Raw genomic sequence first — 24036 nt, forward strand, 5'->3', positions numbered from 1 at the left:
TGTGCCTGTAATCCCAGCTACTCGGGAGGCTGAGGCCGGAGAATTGCCTGAACCCAGGAGGCGGAGGTTGCGGTGAGCCAAGATCGCGCCATTGCACTCCAGCCTGGGTAACAAGTGCGAAACTCCGTCTCAAAAAAAAAAAAAAAAGACCAATGGTTTTCCATCCCATTTAAAATAAAATCCCAATTTCTCCTGTAGGTTATGTGAGATCTAGCCCCTCTGCCATCCCATTTCCTTCATTTGCTGCAGAAGCCACCCGGGTGCCTCTGAGGTTTCCCAGTACACTGAATTTTTTTTCCCACCTTAGGGTCTTCGCACTTGATCTCCCCTTACCTGGAAAATCTTACCATGAGTGTTAATTGATGCAGAGAACTTAAGAGTCCTCCCCCATGTTGTTTTGTGAACGTGTTTGATGGAGAGAATCATAAACTCAGAACAACTGCCATGTGCATGACTGAGTTTTGTAGCAGTGCTCTGCTTCTGAGTGTCAGCCAGCGGCGTGTTCTAATTCTCTGTGTTTAATCTCCACAGGGTTTAGGGGCTCAGGAGCAAGGAGCCACAGATCATATTAAAGTTCAAGTGAAAAATAACCACCTGGGACTCGGAGCCACCATCAATAACGAAGTGAGCAGCAGCATGCCTCCTGGGTGTCCTTGCATAATTGACTTCAGTCTTGTAGATGTAAACATTTTAATCCAGTCAGTTGATTGATTCGTCTGACTGTTGGTGCCACACTTCATTTCATTCACATTTCCTCCTGAACACTGACACTTTCAGTGTGTGGTACTGTAATTCAGAATCAGTGGCCTACTGTGGTTTTATCTAAACTGAAAGTTTTGTTCCTAAGTTTTTGCATTCAACAGAATCTGGTAGGAAATCTGGAGAATTACTTTAGGTAAATTGAATTACTTTGGTTAGTTCAGTATCTCTGAGTAGTGGATTAGAGCAGCTAAAATTTTTAGCCACTAAAGAAAGAGTTTACATGAGGTTGATTTCAACTGTAGTTGTTGAAGGATAGATAACACAGATTCACTTATTTTCTTAGAAGAAACATTACCCAGTAAACCTATTCCATATTCCTTTACCTTAAGTATTCTTAAAAACACTTAAGAATGTGAGTAAGGCAGATTCCTACATTGAAACCCTGCTTCCCACTGGTTTGGGAGATCTTCATTCTCTTCTAAAAGCCAGGTTCATTTTTCCTATAATGAACTTATTAGGTAACCACCTTACGAATGGGTGCTCATTGATTCAGGGGACTTGAGGTTCTTCCTCCTCCCCTTCCTCAGAGTTTTGTTAAATTGGGGTTGATGCAAGTAATTAGAATATTTTAATTTCTACTGAGCAAAGGGGAGCATTTCTGTGTCTCTCATGGTTCTTGTCCCTTGAACTATAATTTCCCCTAGTGAGGAAAAATATAGTAATTTCATTGTGTTTTACCTTAATATTTAGCACACAGCTTGCATATTTGCTATAAATTGGCTATCGATTGATAAGTCATTCACATTTGAAATCAAGCCTTAAGCTTCCAGGAGCCCCTTTTTGATATTGATCTGAATAAAGAGCATTTTAACTATATTATTTCTTGAATCCACTTAAATTTATCAAATAGTATTTTGATGAAACATTTAAAATTTCTTACTAATCACTGGATTGCCTTGATTCCAAAATATCATCGTCTCAGTCAGTGTAGGTGAACTACAGACTTACCTCTCATTCATTTCTTTGGTATTTTCAGGACAACTGGATTGCACATCAGGATGATTTTAACCAGCTTCTGGCTGAACTGAACACTTGCCATGGGCAGGAAACCTCAGGTAGGGAAATCAGGTGACCTAAGCTCTCAACGAAAATATGTTTATCAGTTTTTCTGTTTTTTGCTTTTCTTATTTTTTAATTGATACATAATTATACATATTTATTGAGTACAGTGTGATATGTCAATGTCTGTACACAATTTGTAATGTACACGTGTTGTGTTCATCAGTGTAATTAGCATATACATCAACTCAGACATGTTTTATTTCCTTGCGTTGGGAACATTTAAAATCTGTTCTTCGGCCGGGCACAGTGGCTCAAGCCTGTAATCCCAGCACTTTGGGAGGCCGAGGCGGGTGGATCACGAGGTCAAGAGATCGAGACCATCCTGGTCAACATGGTGAAACCCCGTCTCTACTAAAAATACAAAAAATTAGCTGGGCATGGTGGCGCGTGCCTGTAGTCCCAGCTACTCAGGAGGCTGAGGCAGGAGAATTGCCTGAACCCAGGAGGTGGAGGTTGCGGTGAGCCGAGATCGCGCCATTGCACTCCAGCCTGGGTGACAAGAACGAAACTCCATCTCAAAAAAAAAAAAAAAATCTGTCCTTCTAGCTATTTGAAAATATAACGTATTATTTACCGTAGTCACCTACAGTGTGATAGAACACCAGAGCTTTTTCCTCCATCTAGTGGGACTTTTATATCCATTAGCCAATCTTTAGCTATTGCCACCTACTCCTTCTCCTTACCCAGCTCTAATAACCACTGTTCTGCTATCTACTTTTATGAGCTCAACATTTTTAGCTTTCACATGTGAATGAGAATATGTGATACTTATCTGTGCCTCGCTTATTTTACTTAATGTCCTCCAAGCACGTCCATTTTGCCTCAAGTGAAAACCTCTCATTCTGTCGTAAGGCTAAATAGTATACCACTGTGTATACGCGTCGCGTGCGTCTGCTGGGGGACACTTCTTCACTCCATTTCTTGGCTGCCGTGCCTCAGTGAGCATGGGAGTGCAGGTATCTCTTCAACATGCCGATTTCCTTTCTTTTCGCTAAGAACCGGGAGTGGATTGCTGGATCATTTAGTCATTCTATTTTTAATTTTTTGAGGAGCTGCCATACTAGTTTCTGTTTTCTATAGTGGCTGCATCAACAGTGCATAAGAGTTCCAATTTCTCCATATCCTCACCAATAATTATCTGTTACTGTTTGAGAGTAGCCATCCTAATGAGTCTGAGATGATGTCTCATCGTGATTTGGATTTGCATTTCTTTAAGGACTGATATTAAGCATCTTTTCATCTGCTTATTGGCCATTTTTGTATCTTCTTTGGAGAAATGTCTATTTAAGTTCTTTGCTCATTTTTAATTGGATTTTGTTGTAATCTGCAAGCATTTTTATAAACATTCTAATTGATAAACAATCTATTTCTGGTGTATAATGTGTATCTTGAGTGAATAATCGATAGATATTTGTTGTGGATGAAATAAAGTATTAGACTTGAGTTCAGCAAACATTTATTGAGCTGTGTGCTTGGTACCAGTTTATGTGTGAGGATATACAGGGGGATAAGACAGTCTTGCTTGGAGGTAGCAGAATATGCCGGTAATTCCGTGGCAAAATCACAGCACACATCTAACCACAGGAATGTTTATTGCAGTGTTGTGTGTAGAAGTGAGCCCACAAGCATGAAGGGAAAGGTGCTTTGTTGGTATTTTTTCTAACCAGATTGGACTTTCGTTGGAATATATAACTTGTACAGTTTTCCTTATCCATAGGATCATGATTTTGAAATATCCTGTTTTGTGTGTGGTCCTAGCATAAAGGGCAATAATTTACTAGCAGAAGAAAAAGATAAGGAAAATTCTTTCTGAAACTATTGAGTGACTCAGGAAAGGCAGGATCTGTGAAGTAGTAAAAGTTCAAGGACACTCTTCCTTACTAATTATACACAAAAGCATCTCTATATTTATGATCACAGTTGAACTAAGTAGAAATACAGATAAGAATGTAAGCTTGGCTTGTTGCAGTGGCTCATGCCTGTAATGCCAGCACTTTGGGAGGTTGAGGTGGGTGATCACCTGAGGTTGGGAGTTCCAGACCAGCCTGATCAACATTGAGAAACGCTGTCTCTGCTAAAAATACAAAATTAGCCGGGCGCAGTGGTGCACGCCTATAATCCCAGCTACTTGGGAGGCGGGAGGCTGAGGCAGGAGAATCACTTGAACCCGGGAGGCAGAGGTTGCAGTGAGCCATGATTCCACCACTGCACTCCAGCCAGGGCAGTAAGAGTGAAACTCCATCTCAAAAAAAAAAAAATGACTATATAAGACTTGGAGATTTTGACTAAAGCAGAAATAGAGTATAGTGGTTTAAGACAAACACCACAGTCAAACTGCCTGGATTTTACTCGTGGTGTGGCTCTTCGTTTGTATGACCTTGGGCAAACTGCTGAACATGACTGTACCTCGATTTCCACTTTGGTCAAATGGAAGCAATAGTATAATCCTTGAAGTTGTTGTGAGAGCTAAATGCATTACAACATCTGAGAAAAGCAAGCAGGGCCTGATCATGTGGCCAGCAAATCTAGAGCCACAAGCCACGATTATGGCCAGAAAATTTACTGTGCTCTGGAAGACTTCATAAGGAATCTAGGGTTTTATTTTCTCTCTCCCTCTCTCTCTCTTTTTTTTTTTTTTTTTTTTTGAGGTGGAGTCTTGCTCTGTGGTCCAGACTGGAGCGCATTGACTTGATCTTGGCTCACTGCAATCTCCACCTCCTAGGTTCAAGCCATTCTCCTACCTCAGCTTCCTGAATAGCTGGGATTACAGGCACCCACTACCACGCCCAGCTAATTTTTATATTTTCAGTAGAGGTGTGATTTTGCCATGTTGACCAGGCTGGTCTTGATCTCCTGACCTCAGATGATCCACCCACCTTGACGTCCCAGAGTGATACAGGCATGAGCCACCATGCCCACCCTAGGGTTGGTTTTATCTTTAATAGTTTCTATCACTCTTGAGGCTTCTTTTTTTTTTTGGTTGGTTCTCTTCTATTTTGAGGCTGGGAAACCAAACCCAAGATCTACCTCTACCATATTTTGCTTGCATTGTCTGTAAAAGTGGGTAAAATCTACTCTCCTTAAAGTTTCTCCAATCTGTAAGATTTCTGGCCTACTAGGAACTGACCTTCCTTACTGCCTCAGTATCTTAACTGCAGTAGGGGAAGAAAAAGAAAAGGTAAGAGGATCTATTGAGAAAAGGAGAAATAAATAAAATTGTCATTATTTATTGATACGAGTGTATTGTATGTAGACTGGAACTCACAGGCTTATTATAATTGCTACATTTAGCAGAGTTGCTGGATACAAAGTCAATATATAAACATTAATTTTCTTTCCATATACCTAAAAGGAACAGAAAATAAAATTTAAAATATAATGAGATTGTTTAAAATAAAATGATACTGGCTGGGCATGGTGGCTCACGCCTGTAATCCCAGCACTTTGGGAGGTCGAGGCAAGTGGATCACAAGGTCAAGAGATTGAGACCATCCTGGTCAACATGGTGAAACCCCGTCTCTACTAAATACAAAAAATTAGCTGGGCATGGTGGCACATGCCTGTAGTCCCAGCTACTCAGGAGGCTGAGGCAGGAGAATTGCCTGAACCCAGGAGGCGGAGGTTGCAGTGAGCCAAGATCGTGCCATTGCACTCCAGCCTGGGTAACAAAAGCGAAACTCTGTCTCGAAAATAAATAAATAAATAAACAAACAAATAAATAAAATGATATTATTTAAATTATTTAGCATTTTAAATGAAAAATTAAATAAAATGACATATTATTATATCTTTTAGGGTAAAAGACATCAGATTCTTTTAATAGATCTAGCAAGAGATCTTTAAAACCTCTCCCTGAAAAAATGTAAAACATTATTGACAGAAATTATAGAAGGCCAGATATCAAGATTTATTATAAAGCTACTATAGCAACTGAAGTAAGTGTAGTTTTGGCATAAAGATAGACTGCGTAGCACCACAGTGTGGGAAGTAGATGGTCTTTTCAGTAAATGAATGGTTTTGGGACTGTTAACTGGTCCCACCCTTGGCAGTTAACTCTCCTCAGAAAAAACTCAAACTTGACCCCACCTTCATACCACACACAAAATCAATTCCATGTATATTTATTAGCAAGAATGTGATAGGCCTAACAAAAAGCTTTTAGGAGATGATGACAAAGAATAAGAATATCTACATGTCTTTGAAACCGGAAAAGACTTCTTAAACAGGTCATAAAGCATTAGAACACTTCATAAAGAAAAAGCTTGGTAACTTGAACTATATTAAAATTAAGAATTTTTATTTATCAAGAAGTGTTACTAACTGGAAGCCGCCAGAAGGTATTTTCAATACGTGTAATGAAAAAGTTTCAGATCCAGAATATATCAAGAACCCCTGCCAATACATAAAAAACGATTGACAATGTGATAGAAAAGTGACCATGAGTCTAACAGGCATTTCACAAGAGAAGACATCCAGGCGGCCAGTGAACGTGTGGCAGGGTACACAGCCATTATCATCAGGAAAATGCAAAGTAAAAACTCGTGTGATACCACTGTGTGCCACTGGAATGAGGAAGACTGGCAGTGTCATGTTCTGCTGGAATGTGGGATAGTAGAATTCTTACAGAGTTTGGTGGAAGTGTCAGTTAGTGTGACCGTTTGGAAACAGATTAGAATGATTTACAAAAGTTGAAGATCTGCGTAACCCCTGACCTGACCCCTGTCCAACAGAAGCCTGTGCACAGGTGTCCTGGGAGATGTGCACAACGACACTGATCATTATTCGTGGTATCCCCAAACTGGCAATAAGCCAGATGCTCCCTGACAATAGAATGGTTAGTAAATGCAGTATAGTTGCATGCAAGACTATAAAACAGGTTGGCAAACTTTTCCAAGAAAAGGCCAGATAGAAATATTTTTCAGACCACAAATCCTCTGCAAAACTACTCACCTTGGCTATTGGAGTGTGAAAACAGCAACAGACAGGATTTAGACCAGCAAATGTGACTATGTTCCATAAAGGTTTCTTACAAAAAAGGTGGTGTGCTGGATTTGCCCCACAGGCTGTGTGTCCTCTGGTGTAGAAGACTCCTTGACTTAATGTTGACCAAAAGAATTTGGACACAAAGATGCATCCAGCTGATTCCACTTACATAAGCTACAAATAGCAGGCAGACCTGATGTTTAGTGCCATACATAGGTGGTAAAACTGTGTTTAAAACAGACGAGTGCTTCACTGTGAAAGTAGTGATTGCCATGGGCGCGAAGTTCGGGATTGACAAGGGCCTGTGAGGAGCGTCTGGCCTGCTTGGCTGTTACGCAGATATTTGTGAACACTTTGATTTTTTGCATTTTCACTGACTGTTACTCCCTTTTCACCTGCTGCCCCCACCAGAAAAAGAAATGGTTAAGACACAAATGAAAAAAAAGGGGAGTGGTTACCTCAAAACACAAAATAACGATTACCCCTAGGAGAGTGGGTACCCCTAGGAGCGCAGTTTTGCCCCTCCTGGGACATTTGGCAATGTCTGAAGACGTTTTTGGTTGTCACAAGTAAGGGGGATGTTACTGGCATCTGGCGAGTAGGGGGCTGTTGAGCCAGGGACTTGGCTGAACATCCTCTGATGCCTGGGACAGCTGTGCCCTCCCACCCCCTCCGCAAAGGAACAGCCCTGAATTTCAGTAGCATGGAGTTGAGAAACTTTTTGGAGGAAGGAGCAGAAAATGAGAAGGGGTGCGGGGTTGCTGGATGCTTCTAGATGCAGGTGGTATTCTGGCTCAAACCTGGGAGGTGGCTACCCGGGGGGTTGCTTTATAATTATGCAGATTTTAAGTAGTGTGAGTTTTGGTATTTGTCACAATAATAGTGAAGAACTACGTGGTCCCCTTTCCGGTAGACGTAAGGTGAAATATGGCCTGTGCGATTGATGTCATATTAAAGCTGTGGTGAAGACTAATTAAATAGTAGCAAGTAAAGCGATTCGAATATCAGGCATCAGCCTCTACCTTAATGAGTGTCTGCTCATGTATAAATGCAGTCACTTTTCCTAAATAGGTTCAATGACATGATTAGAGTGTCAGACTGGAGGTGCCATTTAGGCCCACCACTACAGTCATAGAGACAGAAATGTGAGTCTCGCCTTTTCTTAGAGGCATCCCCATTTCTGTCAGTCCTAACAAGGATACTGAGTTGACCTGGTACTCTGTTTGGTGTCTGCATTAGTCTGTTCTCACACTGCTAATAAAGACATACCCAAGACTGGTAATTTATAATGGAAAGAGGTTTAATTGACTCAGATCAGCATGTCTGGGAGGCCTCAGGAAACTTACAATAATGGTGGAAGTGGAAGCAAACACATCCTTCACAGGGCGGCAGGAAGAAAGAAGCATGAGAGCTGAGTGAAGGGAGAAGCTCCTTATAAAACCATGAGATATCCTGCGAACTCACTGTCACAGGGAAAACTGCCCCTGGGATTCAGCTCTCTCCATTTGGTCTGGCCCTTAACACCTTAGGATGATTACAGTTCAAAGTGAGATTTGGGTGGGGACACAGAGCCAAACCACACCAGCGTATTACTCCCTCCCTTCCTCCCTCCCTTCCCTTTCTTCCTTTCCTTCCTAACACAGCCTTGCTCTGTCGCCCAGGCTGGAGTGCAGTGGGGCAATCTCAGCTCACTGCGACCTTCACCTCCTGGGTTCCAAGGATTCTCCCACACCAGCCTCCTGAATAGCTGGGATTATAGGCGCATGCCACCACACCCGTCTAAGTTTTGTATCCTTTAGAGATGAGGTTTTGCCATGCTGACCAGGCTGGTCTTGAACTCCTGGCCTCAAGTGATACTTCTGCCTTGGCCTCGCAAAGTGCTGGCATTACAGAAGTGAGCCACTTAAATACTTAAAATCACAGATGATAAAATCTATGATGACAGTTACTGAGCATCTCCTAAAACTCTTAAGGCTGCTTCAACACTAAGTTGAATGTGACAGGGAATAACTAAATGAGACAGGGTAATTTTGTTTTAATGAATTGTAAGGAACATAGTTATTTTGTATTCCACAAAAGAATGTTATTTTTAGAAGTAGGCAGGGCACCTGTGATCTGCAAAGGGTGCTTTACAGCAGGTGTTTTCAGTTTTTGCTTTGCTCACATATTTCCTAGGAGAGTTTTGATAAACAGTGTACCCTGTTTAGATTTGCATCTAGGATTTTTTTTTTATTCACAGGTACATAGTTGTAAAGAAAATAATTTCTGGCCTTTTGGAAAATATTGACATGTTAAAATAAAACCATTATATTACTCTTAAATGTGTCCAGTGAACATTGCATGGCATTTAAAAATAAAACCATGACATCAGTCCTAAATGTCTGCAGTATACTATTGTAAGCACAATAGCAGCTTGATGCCCGCTGTCATCAACATTAAAATACATCAACAAGTGCTGCTTTGGCTGGGCGAGGTGGCTCACGGCTGTAATCCCAGCTCTTTGGGAGGCCGAGGTGGGTGGATCACCTGAGGTCAGGAGTTTGGAGACCAGCCTGGCCAACATGGTGAAACCTTGTCTCTACTAAAAATACAAAAATTATCTGGACATGGGGGTATGTGCCTGATCCTAATCCTAGCTCCTCGGGAGGCTGAGATAGGAGAATCACTTGAACCCAGAAGGCAGAGGTTGTAGTGAGCCAAGGTCGCGCCACTGCACTCCAGCCTTGGTGACAGAGTGAGAGTCCGTATGGGGGGGTGGGGGAGAAATGCTGCTTTAGTAGAAATGAGCTGGACATCTGTAATCCCAGCACATTGGGATTGTAGAGACCCCATCTCTACAAAGAGTCAAAAAATTAGCCTGGCATAGTGATGTGTGCATATGATTTCAGATACTTGGGAAGCTGAGGCAGGAGAATTCCTTGAGCCCAGGAGGTCGAGGCTGCCGTGAGCAACGGACACGCCACTGCACTCCAGCTTGGGTAACAGAGTGAGACCCTGTCTCAACAACAACAACAGAAAGTCAGAAATGTTATAGTTCATAATATCTTTTCTCCGAAATAGCATTTCCATTTCATAGACCCCACAGTATTTTATGTTTTTATGCTTAAACTTTTTAAAAAAATTGACCAACCTATATTATATTTCTCTGCCGCAAAACAAGTACATGTTAAGTTTTTGGTTTATTTCTAATAACCCAAGGCTTTAATGTAAAAAAAGAAAAAAAAAAAGTTGGATTAAGTTGTCATCATGATAAGTAGATTTTTTTTTTAATTTTTTTTTTTGAGAGAGTCTTGCTCTGTTGCCCAAGCTGAAGTGCAGTGGCTCATTCTCGGCTCACTGCAACCTCCACTTCTGGAGTTCAAGTGATTCTTCTGCTTCAGCCTCCTGAGTAGCTGGGATTACAGGCACCTGCCACCAAGCTCAGCTAATTTTTGTATTTTTAGTAGAGATGGGGGTTTCACCATGCTGGTTAGGCTGTTCTCGAACCCCTGACCTGGTGATCCACCTGCCTTGGCCTCCCAAGGTGCTGGGACTGCACCTGGCCTCATGAGGAGTAGATTAGAGTTAGTAAAATTAGCAGATCTGTTTTAAACTTTCATGAATGCTTGTTAAACAAGCACATCTCTGGGAGTGCACCTCTTGATGAGCTGTGTTGGTGGTAGGAATGTGGGGACTGGTCCAGCTGCCTTGACACCAGCGTTTTCACTTGTCCCTCATTGATCCAGGTTAGTGGAAAGTTGTGCCTCTCTTTTATGAAGTGGGAGTGGGCAGACGGGAAAGGACGCCAGAGTGGTGCATCCCCTGACTCCAAGCACTTTCAGGAATCAGTGCTCATGAACAAAGAAAGTAATTCCTCAAGGCCTGTCCGTGCTCAGGCATCCTTCAGTCTATCTGCATACTCAGAAGGGACAGAGGCTTCCCAGGTGATTGTTCTATCCTCTGAAGGGCGACAGCCGCTCTGTGAGGGGTGCAGTGTGGTGGTTCAGGATGTGGCCTCTCAGTCATGTCTGCCTGGCCTTCCCATCGCGGCCCCTTCCTGGCTGTGCCCTATCAGTGTCTTCCTCTGCAGTGACTTCAGACATCACAGCAGCTCTCTTAGGGAGTGGCTGCGGGAAGGAAATCTGAATGCGTGGAGAGCCTCCAGTCCAGCGCCTAGTCCCGCATAAGCTTGGGGTCGGCAGGAGCTACTTTCAGCTGATTCGGGGATTTGTGATTAGAACATCAGCATTGAAAATTTTATGTGCCATAGGAAGTGCAAAAGACAAGACTTTACTGGTAGATGTCTTTGAAAAAAATCCAGGTTGTCCCTGGGAAGTAGCTGCAGAAGAGAAGAATGTTTCAGTTTGTTGAAATAATGAGCCCACGCTGGGCGTTGCTTTGAGTGTGGCACGTCTGTCTTCTCTTTCCAAGCCTGCTGTATGGTTCCCGTTTCGCCTGTGAAGTTAGACACCCCGGGGAGGGACTCCAGTCAGTCACATGCCAGTGAATGGACACGTGCTTGTTGTGCTCAGTATTAGGGTGAACGTTTCTTTTTTTCCACTTTCTCTAATCTCATAGCTAAATGTTCTTAAAACTATAGGAAAATTTAGTCTCCTTTCTACCCCTGATATGTTTCTTTGGCACTCTTCTGTCTGAACTCAAATAGATACAGGTGAGAGGATGCAGGCAGCTAGCTACTTTGTAATTGACTCTAACCCCAGATCAGCTTGCTCTGATACTTCAGGCAAGAGATACTTCCTGGCTCACATTTTCTCTTCTGTCAGAGGAGTTCCCACTCAGATGTTGTCCTCAGCTGTGTGTTCTTGCACCTCTTGCCCTGCCAGTGGTCCTCCCGAGGCCCCGACGTTGGAGGTGGCGGCTCACAGCCGGTGCTGCTCTGCCGCGTGTCACCTCATCACCATCTCTCATCTGTTTTTAGATGGTCATTTAACCCATCATACCTTTATTCACTTTTTAAAATAACTTTTTATTTTGAAATGATTATAGGCTTGTAGGAGTTTGCAAAATAGTACAAAGAGTCCTGAATACCTTTCTTCCTGCTCCTCCTGGGGTGGCACCTTACATTGCTGTGGCTTTTCAAAACCAGGAGGTGGACACTTGGTGTTATTGTTAACTGCACCACAAACCTTAACCAGTTTTCATTATTTTTTTGGTCTCCATTCATTTGTGCATGGGCTATGGTTCTGTGCAATTTTATCTCGAGTGTAGATTCATGCAGCAACCACGACAGTGAAGGTACAGGATTGGCCACCACGGCACAGCACCCTCGTGCTTTGTGTTTGTGTTAATACCTTCATCCCTGTCCCCTGGAAACCATTCATCTGTCCTCTGTCGTTTTGTCATGTCTAGAATGTTCTGTGAATGGAGTTGTATGGTACGTTTTGTAGATGGACCTCTTTCTTGCGGTAGCAGCCACCACCCCTCTCCTCAGTGGATTGGTATTTCACTGTAAGGATAGCTCAGGGGTTGCTCAGCTGTTCATTCACTCATATGCTGAAGGACTTGGGGGCGATTTTTGGTATTTTGCTCTTATGAATAAGGCCAATATGAACATTCATCACTCATATCTCTGTTTTTGTGCGAACACAAGTTTTCATTTCTTCCTCAAGGATTTTCTAAATTTTCGGAGGGCAGCCTTGCCTGATCCATAGTAAGCAAATTAAGGAAATACTTCTAATTGTTTGACCCATAGAAGAAAACCAGAGATCTAGCAGAATGGTGCTGTTGTGGAGCAAATTAATGAGAGTTCTGTCAGGAATGTGGGCTCCTAGAATTTTCTTTGAGGACCATTCGCTGTTAGGAGAATAAATGAGATTGGATTATAAGACTTTCTTTCTTTTTTTTTTCTGAAACTGCAATAAGTGAACAATTCTTTACAAAAAGACAAACCCACAAAGAGAAACCTACAGGGGGCAGTGCTGACTGGAACACAGTGGTGTGTGACTCCACTGTCAGCACGGGCCATCCTATCACATGGGACATTTCTCTGTGCCCATCCTGCTCACTGAAAGTGCTGAATAACTATTTTCCAACAACACTGCACTGTGCCTCCATGTGCCCCAAGTGCATTTTCTGTTTTTTCTTTTCTTTTTTTAATGGATTGGAGGTTTCAGTGGGACGGGAGAATCACAAGGAATCAGGTGTTCAGAGGAATGTATTGAGTAGAGGTGAGGAACTAGGATGTTGAAAAGTAAAAAAAGGAGAGAAGGAGAGGAAGAAAGAGGAAGAAAAAGAGGGAGAGAGAACAGAAATATTGCTTCACTCTAAAAATGGGTATTAATAATGGCCGATCAATATTTTGTGTATTTAAAATGGAGAACTCTATAAATATTTATTGAGTTTACTTGTTCTGGATCTGAGTTGAAGTCCTGGATATCCTTATTAATTTTCTGTCTCGTTGAGTCTAAATCTCGTTATGGATCTTATGTATCTGGGTATTAAGATCTCTTATTGTTGCATTGATCCTTTTACCACTGTATCTTTGTTGCTTTGAAATCTATTTTATCAAATGTGAGCATTGCAACTCCTGCTTTTTGTTTATTTATTTATTTTTGCTCTCCATTTGGTTGGTAAATTTTTCTCCAACCCTTGTTTTGAGTCTTTGTGTATCATTGGATATACCGTTAGGTTTTGGCTGTATCTTTTGATTGGGGGATTTAGTCGATTTAAATTTAGGGTTACTGCCATTTGATGTTAGCTGGCTATTTTATCCATTCGTTGATGTAAATTCTTCTTTATGTTGATGCTCTTTACTTTTTGGTATATTTTTTGAAAGGCTCATACTGGTTGTTCCTTTCTATGTATAATGCTTCTTTCAGAAGTTCTTGTAAAGCAGGCCTGGTGGTAATAAAATCTCTGAGTACTTGCTTGTTCATAAAAGATTTTATTTTTCCTTTAATTACAAGACTTTCATATAATTTTTTTAATCTTTTTTAAAGACTCCTCAGACAAGAAGGAAAAGAAATCTTTTAGCCTTGAGGAAAAGTCCAAAATCTCCAAAAACCGTGTTCACTATATGAAATTCACAAAAGGTAAGATTAAGCATTTCCTTACTTGTTGAAATCTATGTGTTTGTCCTGAGCTGCTTGAAGCATGCTTGCTCCTGGCCAGCAGTGACTTTATGTGTTGTGGACAGCCGCCTGACCTGCTCCGAAGCAGTGCTGGAATCTGTGCAGTGACTGTGGATTTCCCGAGGATCTTGTTAGAATCAGATCCAGGAGAGCTGAGATGGGACCCAGAGTAGGCTTTAGACTGTCGACCAGTCCTGTGGCTGAGCTACAATGGGATCAGGTTCTATTTGAGGAAAAAAGGACTTTCTGTGGCCAGGTCAGAAAATAACTTTAATTTCTTATCCAACATTTTTAGCTGCAGCGTTTTTTTAGAGCTAAATGTTGGTGTTAAATAGCTCTTAATATGCCAGGTTAGAGAATTAGGCTCTATATTGAGATCTCCAGTGTGATAAAGCACACTCCCTGGTTGACCCTTTATTCCACATAGTTTCTCCATTTCACAAGGTAGGCATTCCGTGGTCATTGCCAAGTTGGGTAGAAATCCCTTTGAGAACTGGGTGAGAGTCATTCTTCCTGCACCACCTCCCCAGCCTCTTCCCAGTAAGTGAACTCATTTGTGCGTGTGGTTGTCCTCTTTAGCCACGAGGTGGCGATCTTGCATTGGAAAGAAACAATTTAAGGCACTGGACTCTACTCCCCACTTGTTTGCTGGTAGAACGGTATCGTGAATTAAAAACCTGTTTATTACATAATGTACATAAGAAGCATGGTGATGATGCTGACGCTGTCATAGCTAGTGTCTATTGGTGGTTCTTCTCCGGGAGGTTGGCTGTGTTTCTGCCTTGATACCTCTTTGCTTTGGTCTTCCATGAATGTCATGCATATCAAGGCTTTGCTGAGAAGCTCTTACCTTGCAGAACCTGCCTGGATAGCAGTGGGAGCTGGAATTCCCATACTCTGCACTACTGATGATGCTTTTCATTTTGGGCCAGGAGCCCAAAAGTTAGGACTGGGTTTGGTTGAGGTGAGAGGCCATGCAGAGCCGAGTGGGTCGGGAATTGCGTGCAGGGTGAGGCCGGGCCTCCCTTCCCTCTCCAGCAGCCGTGGCTCGTCCGCTCCATCCCTTCTTCCTCTCAGGCAGGAACTTTCCTGGTGGTGACCTGTATGTCCTCTGACTGGGGTTCCTCTCCACCTCAGCCTGCTGCGGAACAGGAAACAGGCTTCGTTGACCCTCATCCTTCTGAGGAGAGGGTAAGTGCTTCCTTCACACCCACTCCCTGAAACAGCCCTTCTTTTTTCATTAGACTCTAGAAAAAAACTAGAGCTCACAGAGGGTGCTGTTGCAGAGCAGGTTAGTACAACTCAAAGTGACCTATAGCTTTCGGATGCTATGGCAGCTTTTCACGCTTTCACTTTTGCAGGTAGACTCTTCTCATTTTCCTTTGGTGCCAGACTGCATGCATGATTTCATCTGAAGGGTTTGCCGAGGCTGGGATAAGCCTCGTTAATCTGCTTTAATCTAATGGATGCCAGGAGCATCTGCTTTCTATTTCTAGTTAAGCCACTCTTTTGCTGGGTGACCCTGTCAGACCACTGGTTTCTTGTGCCTTCTTTTTCTGTCTTCCAGCGAGGGTTCTGTATCTATTAGCCTTGCCTGGGGAGAAGGGGGAAGTCAGTACGGAGGGCAGAGAGAGTCCTGGATCTATTGTTAGATTGCAGAGAGGAGCTGCAGTGGAGACATGAAGGATGTGCAGCCTGGTCCTAAGCAGAAAAGAGGAGACAAGCAAAAGTCCAGGTAGTGAAGAAAAGAATGGTCTACCATCCAGCTTTCCAGTCCACGGTGCAAGCTTATTTTAAAGTCTCCTCTAAGGTGGACTATCACAGATCACAGAAAATCTGGCTTCTGGCCATTACTCACTTAGACAAGTCACCTACCCATTTCCCGTCTTTCAGACTCAGTTTCCTCTTTTGTAAAATGTGGACACATTTGTAAGTGACTGTTAGGTTCTAAGGTAGGTTCTGGTTTATGGAACTTTTGCTTTTTCAGCACTGTATATGATGATAAGCATTTTAATCAGTGGGTATGCTCAGAATGACAGTAACCCATTCACTGAGTTGATGAGGATGATTCATATTGTAACTCATGTATGGTCCAGGAGATCAAGCAGGAAGATGGAATTGTACATAGCTTGCTAAGAGTGAAGATAAAAATTTTACTCTCGTAAGATTATAGTAGCAAAAAGTGTTATAAAATTTGCTGCTGCCTAAATATTGGCTGTATCATTTTTATTTTGAGACAGGGTCTCACTCTGTTGCTCTGGCTGGAGCACAGAGGTACAGTCTCAGGTAACTGCTTACTTGAGCTCCTGGGCTCAGGTGATTCTCCTGCCTCGGCCTCCCAAAGTGCTGGGATTGCGGGCATGAGCCACCGCGCCCGGTCGGTTTTACCATTTTAGTTCTGTCATTTTAGTTAAAAATATTCCTCTCCCTGGTCCCAAGTTAATAATTTTAACTTGAGCTAATTTATTGTATAATTTTAAAAGTCAGTTTTAGCCATACCGATTTAAAAGGCCAACTCCAGCATGGTCTGCAGGGTTTTTTTAGTTCAAAAGATGTCTGCAGATGGAGGCTATTCTCTGCAGTGGGGAAAATGTCAGTCAATCCAAAGCCATTTTTGAGGTTTTCTATCTGGATGGTGAGACGTCAGGAGAGCGCGCCTCCCCCTCAGTTGTGCGGTCATTGGATGAAAGTTCCATTAACTGTGATTACGCAGCTTTTTCCTGGGAATCTTGCAGACTTCTTATTCCTGTGACAGTTTGGGCTGTTTCATGTGCTTCTCACACAAGGAAAGCACATGCCTAACGCATGCTGCAGGTGCTTGGCTTCCGGTCCGGAATCACAGAATTGGTATTGACAGGGCAGTTAGCCCCGCCCTCAGTTGCACACTGGGAGTGAGGAGCTGTGCATTTCCTCTTCTAATTCTTTTGACGTTTAAGTAAATATTAAATAACACCTAGTAGGCTTTTTGAAAATTCCGACTCTTACTACTGCTTATTAGGGTCTGACCTGTGTCGCCCACACTGACTCTTTCCACTCTCCTGGTTTGCTAACAGTGCCTTTTGGAGGAGTTACCTTTCCCTTCTGCCCTAGGCTGACTGCCAGTTCTCTATGTTTGCAATGAAAAAAAATAAAATAAGAATATGTCATTGTATTTGTCCTTCGTGATTGAATAATGCAAATGAATTTTCTAAACAATTGAAGCTACCTACATAAACCCTAAGTGGTTTTGATTTTAGCAGACATATTCCTTGCCCTCCACTTCTTTACACTGGGCAACTCAACTCTACTTTTCCATAGATTTGGTGTTTGGAGCCTCAGTTCTACCGCAGTTCTAACGCAGCTTGCTCCTTAGAGCTGGTTGGGTTATTGCTAAACTGTTGCTAAATCACCCTAGACATGATTGCTAAGTTCTCGTGTCTGGTTTTTTATAGTTTTAGTTGCTTCCCATGTGGGCTTGTTGGTATTTTAAACAGCTCTGATGATAGCAGTCATGTTCCCCCCCTTCCCAGTAGCTACTCTGATAGACTGGGAAACTGATCATCATCATCATTAGACAAACAGCTGAAAGGATCCTAAATAGAGTACTCTTCCATGAAAGGATCTGCTCATCCTTGCAGGACCTTTCAGGTTGACTCTCAGAGGCCTTTTTTTTTTTTTTTGAGACGGAGTTTCGCTCGTTACCCAGGCTGGGGTGCAATGGCACGATCTCGGCTCACCGCAACCTCCGCCTCCTGGGTTCAAGCAATTCTCCTGCCTCAGCCTCCTGAGGAGCTGGGACTGAGTAGCTCAGGCACGCGCCACCATGCCCAGCTAATTTTTTTTTTTTTTTTTTAATATTTTTAGTAGAGACGGGGTTTCACCATGTTGACCAGGATGGTCTTGATCTCTTGACCTCTGCCTCGGCCTCCCAAAGTGCTGGGATTATAGGCTTGAGCCACCGTGCCCTGTCTCGGAGGCCTTTTTTACTGGTTCTGGAAATGTCGCAGGTTGAAGACTAGTGGATGAACCAGATCTGTTTCCTATTCAGTTTTCTTAATTGTTTTCTCCGAGTTTATCAACAGTATTTTGTATGATTTGACCATAATTCAGAACTGAAACAAAATGAGCTTTTTAAATTTGTGGTTTTTATTCAAAAGTGGCCATACTTTTCTGGTGTTTATAAGCTTTCCATCAGGACCGTTAATTAGTAACTGTCTCAAAGCCTCCTCCATCTTCACCATTTTGTCCACCTTTCATGTTCCTTTCCACTAGTCTCTGACTCTTACTTCTTGTCTGTGTTCTTGTTTTCCAGATCAAATCCAGAGCAAGGCCTGTAACAGTCCTGCTTTCTACACTTACTTAAGTGAACTTTTGCTAAGGGATAAACATTTCTGATACGAGAGCCCCTCATCAAAACGTTAGGCACAGCTGCACCTTCGTTGGCATAGCTTGCTGTGGCTGCCAGCCTCAGTGCTGCCTCTGACTTTGAGATCTGTGTTGAGTCTCTGTGTTCCTATTTTGGCGTCATGGTTTAGAATTGTGATCTTGCATGTACTGTCCCTTCCTTAATCCCTCCAACTTTCCTTTTAGTCGAATGGCTGTCAGAAAGATCATAATTTGCATTTTCTAGAGTGTCTGTATTCCAGAGGATAGGGACAGATGGCCAGTACACATTTTGCATTAAGTACAGCTCCCTTTTCTGAAGTAGCAATTTGCCACCCTGAATGTGCTTTGCAGTGGAAAATGGGTTGTGCCCGCAGCAAAGCTGTGAGGACATCTGCACCTCCGATGACTTTGTCCCCCTCTTCCCGCTACAGCCAGTTTTCTTGCTCACTTTTTCGTTCATTTTCTGCACCATCTGTGATGTGCTTCATCTGTTCTTAGTAGGTTTCTGTTGGCTCTTTCTGTGTAGGGTTCTATTTATTCATAAATGAGAAGCAGGAGGGCTTAGTGTCGGGCTCAGGTAGGAAGGAGAGCAGCAGGCAGAGCCCAGGGGAGCCTGCCCTCCTGTCAGGAACAGGTCATACCGCCTGGACCACTTCATCTGGTACTGCTGCCTAGGAAACTGGTTTTGGCACCTGGCTTTGCATTAAATTGAAGGGTGTTTTGTTTTTTTAATTTCACGGAGTCACTGAGCAATATCATATTTAAGTGCCCCAGTGATAGTCAGTGAACTAGAACCTTCTGGGTCATGACATTACTTTGCCAAGTCAGTGTGCTACAGGAAACCAAGAAGACAAGTGAGTCCGTGACGGTGGAACTCGGGCTTCCAGCGTGAAACTCACATTCCTGTGTCTGACCCAGACCTCCCTCACCCAGAGCCTCAAGCCTTTACATGGAGTAGCTATGTTTTAAAATCCGTTTACCATGCCTTTGACAAATGGGAATAGATTTGGCTGACTGCTCATAGAGGATTATTGAGTAGAAGTGGAAATTCCAAAGAAGTGAATTTAAATCAGTTGGTTTGTGGGTTTGAAAGGAAAGAGTTTTAGTGTTTTAAATGAGAATCGTAGAGCCATTTAATCTCCTGCTCTCCGTATGCAGCCTTTTATTTAAAGACTATAGCTAGAGCAGTAAAGAACATTTTAAAAAGAAAAATCTGAAACCCTGTGACCCTTATGCAGTATTTTTTATTCACATATATTCTTTTAAAGTTTTTATTTGTTGAGTTGATTATTAAGCTCCTATGGTCAAATATGCTGTGTTCTCATTCACGTGCATATGTGGAATTTGAAGCTATCTAGTAGTATTTTTTAATCTGTATTTTACAGTCTTCTAAGTCAGTAGCTTGTGTTTCTGAAGTGAATGAGATCTGTTTTATAAACTGGAAACCAGAGATGCAGGAATTGCCCCTTGCAGACATAGCAGGAGTGGGGTGAGCTGTGGAACTGAGCTTTCCTCGCAGTGCCTATGTTCTGGATTGTTTCTGCAATTAAAAGAATGTCAAGAGTTCTGGTTCTAAAACATTTTCTTGGTTTTAAAACTCAATCAATTTAGTTTGCTAATGACGAGGTGTAATGAAAAAGTGGGTAAAAGTCGCTAGTTACAGAATTGTTGATTTCTTTCCCAGAATTCATTTTCCTTTCAGGTGTTGCATGAATTATGTTTGTGCTCCTTCTTTTAGGACGAATGGTCTTACTGAAAAGCATCACATTGTTTTTCTAGGGAAGGATCTATCATCTCGGAGCAAAACAGATCTTGACTGCGTTTTTGGGAAAAGACAGAGTAAGAAGACTCCTGAGGTATAAAGCCATGTACAGTTCCCTGTTCCGCTTTAATACTGTCTGATTTTCACCTGTGTCTAGGACTGTTTATATCTATGGCTAGTACTTTTCAGACAGAGTTTCCAAAACACTTTGGAGGCTTCTTACACAGCCTAGATATGAGCCTTTTGGTAATAATAGTGGGTAGATATGTTTTATAAGGAAACAAACAAACAAAAAAACCAGAATAAGCGTCATCTGGTGTTTGGCTTTTGTTCCTTTTGTTTTGGTGTGAGGACTAGATTAAACTTGGGAAAGACTACCCGTTGCCGATATAATCAGACGGGAAAATGTCTCTTCCATGGCCGAGAGAGGGAGGGATTTTATCTGTTCTGCTCAGACTGTGTTACTCCTTTTGGAGTGGAGGAGGGAGGAAGAATGTCCCCGTCATCCTCTGGAGCCAGCCTATTCCATTCTGAAAGCCTTTGAGACAGCGCTGGACCAGCACCACCCGAAAGGGGGTTAGATGGGGTATTTTCTCTATTATACAATATTATTTGCTTTACAACTGGAAGAAAAGAATGGGGTAACTAAACTATACCCTAAATGGAATGAACTCCGTAATTTATAATCCTAATTATTAAATTGGGCTGTATAATATCGCAAAGAATTTTTTGTGCTGTTTTTAAGTGTAAGAAACAGCTCTGGATATAGTTTGAGATGTATTAGGATTTCAAAATATGGATTTCTGAAAATAACAGGCTAAAAACACTTAGAACTGGCATTGTCTAAGACAATCTGGAATATACGGTTGCGACCACTGTTACTCAGCTAACCTGGTATGTTGTACTGATCTTTCACTGGTTCCTAGCCAGGGCCTTTGGTGACCATAGAACGAAAAAGAAGACTTGGTTTATTCATTCCTGGCATTTTTCCAGACTGACAGCAGCCTTTATTTCTAGGGTGGTAGCTATTTGTTTCTTAATAGTTTTTAGAGAGTTCAGAATTACAGTGGTTAGAAGTATTGTTTGGTGATTCCCTGTGCGGATTGGGACTCAGTTCCCGAGTCCCAGTTTAGCCCTTGTCTGCCCCTACACCCTCAGCAGGTGGAAGCAGCAGGCCGGGAAAGGAGATCTGGCTTTGGTGCCTGTGTGTCCTGTGCTGAGTCATGGGAAAGGCAGCAGTCACTAGGGAGAAGCCGCTCTAACATCAGGCCGTGCCAGCTGCTCCTTCACAAGGAGGCCGGCTTCTGGTTATATGTCTGCCCTCAGTGCTCAGCGTGAGACCTGGACTAGGCTACTCTTCCGTTCACTGAGGATGTGGCCTCTGGTTTATCCTAGCCTCCTCTCCAGTCCTCTCCCTTGACTCTCCTCAGTCATCTCCGTGTCCTCAGAAAGAACTGGAATTCCAGTCCCATGTCTCTTGCACTCCATCTCCTCTGCTCTGCCCAACAGCTGCCCCCACCCCACAGTCACACCCTGAGCTCCACATGCCTCCCACACTTTGAGATAACCCCCATCTCCCCAGCCCCGTGGGCTCACGTGCCTTCTCACTGGCGCCTCCAGATCCCTGCACGTGGATCCTGTCTCTCCTCCCCGCCACCCACCCACCACCCCCAGACTTTGCCCTCCCGGGCATCCTCTTTGAAAATGTAGAGTTGAACAGATCAGGGAAGGAAATACAACTTGTACTTGTAGGCTTTTGTAGAACTTTAAGAGGATTTATGTGGTTGTTGCAGAAAGCTCTTAGTTATAAGAGATCAGACGTTTCTGACCTTCTGGCAGATTTCTGCTTGAGGAATTATTGGTGTTGGTTGCCTTGAGGTTTTCAACACTAGTATTACTTGACTTTTTGGTGGGTGAGTCATGTTAAAGTGAGACACCCACCTGTATCTGAGGAGCTTCAGAAACAGTTCGCTGATGCTAGCCCTGGGAAAGTCTCTTTTGGTCCAGTTGGTGTAGAGATGATCGTCCTTGATGCAGCATGGTGTTTTCTGCAAGATTTCTGTTAGTCAGTCTTCCTCTCTCTTTCCAGTTAAGTGTTTTCTTCTGGTGATGGATTTAGGCCCTACGTATTGGTGAGGCCGTCTTTTACCAGGCTCTGCTCTCAGTCTGTGGCCATGGTTCTCAACAGGGTCATTGCCCTGGCACTGCCTACTGAGCTTTAAACAAAAGGCTAATGCCAGTGTCTGCCCAAGACCAATTACATTAAATCTTGGGTTAGGGTCCAGGTGTCTGTATTACAAAAGGAGAAAAAAAAAATTCAGTGCTTCCCCAGCTGGTTCCAGCAGTTACCCTAACATTCGTTTGGTAAGGAGTGAGGGTTGGGAATGCGGGGACAGCCTGCTGTGCAGCTGTACTGAGAGCTTCTGGCTTTGGGGTCGTGAGTAACCCTGAGGACAAAGCTCAAGTCCTGCCGTGGACACAGGCCTTCCTTGTCAGACTGCAGGTTCCGACTCACGAAGCCTGGGCGGGGCCCAAGAGCCGCACGTCCCCATCTGAGGAGCTCCCAGGCAACGCTGCTGCTGGCCCATGTGCCACACTGAGGAGGTCGGGGCAACGCTGCTGCTGGCCCATGTGCCACACTGAGGAGGTCGGGGCAACGCCGCTTTTGGCCCATGTGCCACACTGAGGAGGTCGGGGCAACGCTGCTGCTGGCCCATGTGCCACACTGAGGAGGTCGGGGCAACGCTGCTGCTGGCCCATGTGCCACACTGAGGAGGTCGGGGCAACGCCGCTTTTGGCCCATGTGCCACACTGAGGAGGTCGGGGCAACGCTGCTGCTGGCCCATGTGCCACACTGAGGAGGTCGGGGCAACGCTGCTGCTGGCCCATGTGCCACACTGAGGAGGTCGGGGCAACGCTGCTTTTGGCCCATGTGCCACACTGAGGAGGTCGGGGCAACGCCGCTTTTGGCCCATGTGCCACACTGAGGAGGTCGGGGCAACGCCGCTTTTGGCCCATGTGCCACACTGAGGAGGTCGGGGCAACGCTGCTGCTGGCCCATGTGCCACACTGAGGAGGTCGGGGCAACGCCGCTTTTGGCCCATGTGCCACACTGAGGAGGTCGGGGCAACGCTGCTGCTGGCCCATGTGCCACACTGAGGAGGTCGGGGCAACGCTGCTTTTGGCCCATGTGCCACACTGAGGAGGTCGGGGCAACGCTGCTGCTGGCCCATGTGCCACACTGAGGAGGTCGGGGCAACGCTGCTGCTGGCCCATGTGCCACACTGAGGAGGTCGGGGCAACGCTGCTTTTGGCCCATGTGCCACACTGAGGAGGTCGGGGCAACGCTGCTGCTGGCCCATGTGCCACACTGAGGAGGTCGGGGCAACACTGCTGCTGGCCCATGTGCCACACTGAGGAGGTCGGGGCAACGCTGCTGCTGGCCCATGTGCCACACTGAGGAGGTTGGGCCTAGGCAGTGTTTTCCATCACACAGATGCCCACTTGTGTGCAGAAAACAGAATCTATCTAAATGTAATCAGGTTTAAGATACGAAGAACATCTTTCTGTGAAGCAGAATGACCTCTAAATTTTAATCTGTGACATCCATGCGGATTTTATGTATTAAGTTTGCTTTTATTGAGGTATGCCTGTACCTTCCTTGAGTAGACTGTTGCTAAGAAACCTTACCTTTTGGTTAAAACAGCCCTTATAGCCAAAGACAGGAGGGCTTTGATCAGATCTGTTTGAAAATACCACCTTTTTCCCTCCCATCCGCAGGTGGCGGGAGTATTGCTTGTTGCTTTGCTTGACTCTCATAGCCGCGTCGACCTGGGTTTATATTTGGCATTGCAGAGGCCAAGGCGTTGCTGGAGGTCACCTACCTCCAGAGCCCGGAAACCATGGTAGTGTGGGCCGTTAAGGTAGCAGGAGCTCTGTGGGTGCTCTAGTTAGGTGCCGACGCTGATGTGTCTTCAGCATCTGGAGTTCCAGAACCTTGGCGTTAACCACATGCTTGGCTTGGGAAACAGC

General features: G+C 43.9%; 1 protein-coding gene across 5 annotated transcripts in view; it reads left to right on the forward strand.

Moving 5' to 3' along the window:
• The window catches only part of PINX1 (PIN2 (TERF1) interacting telomerase inhibitor 1), a 79238-nt gene that overhangs the window by 7270 nt on the left and 47932 nt on the right, over positions 1-24036 (forward strand). For 3 of the 5 annotated variants that reach the window (XM_078347095.1, XM_078347094.1, XM_078347092.1), the window contains exons 3-6: positions 532-624; positions 1739-1817; positions 13746-13838; positions 20022-20098. In XM_078347095.1, coding sequence (XP_078203221.1) covers positions 532-624; positions 1739-1817; positions 13746-13838; positions 20022-20098 — 342 coding nt within the window. The remainder of the gene's footprint in view (positions 1-531; positions 625-1738; positions 1818-13745; positions 13839-20021; positions 20099-24036) is intronic. The other 2 variants (XM_008979041.5, XM_078347093.1) reach the window with 2 other exon arrangements.

Source organism: Callithrix jacchus, chromosome 13 (assembly GCF_049354715.1).
Source record: "Callithrix jacchus isolate 240 chromosome 13, calJac240_pri, whole genome shotgun sequence".
Taxonomy (NCBI): domain Eukaryota; kingdom Metazoa; phylum Chordata; class Mammalia; order Primates; family Cebidae; genus Callithrix; species Callithrix jacchus.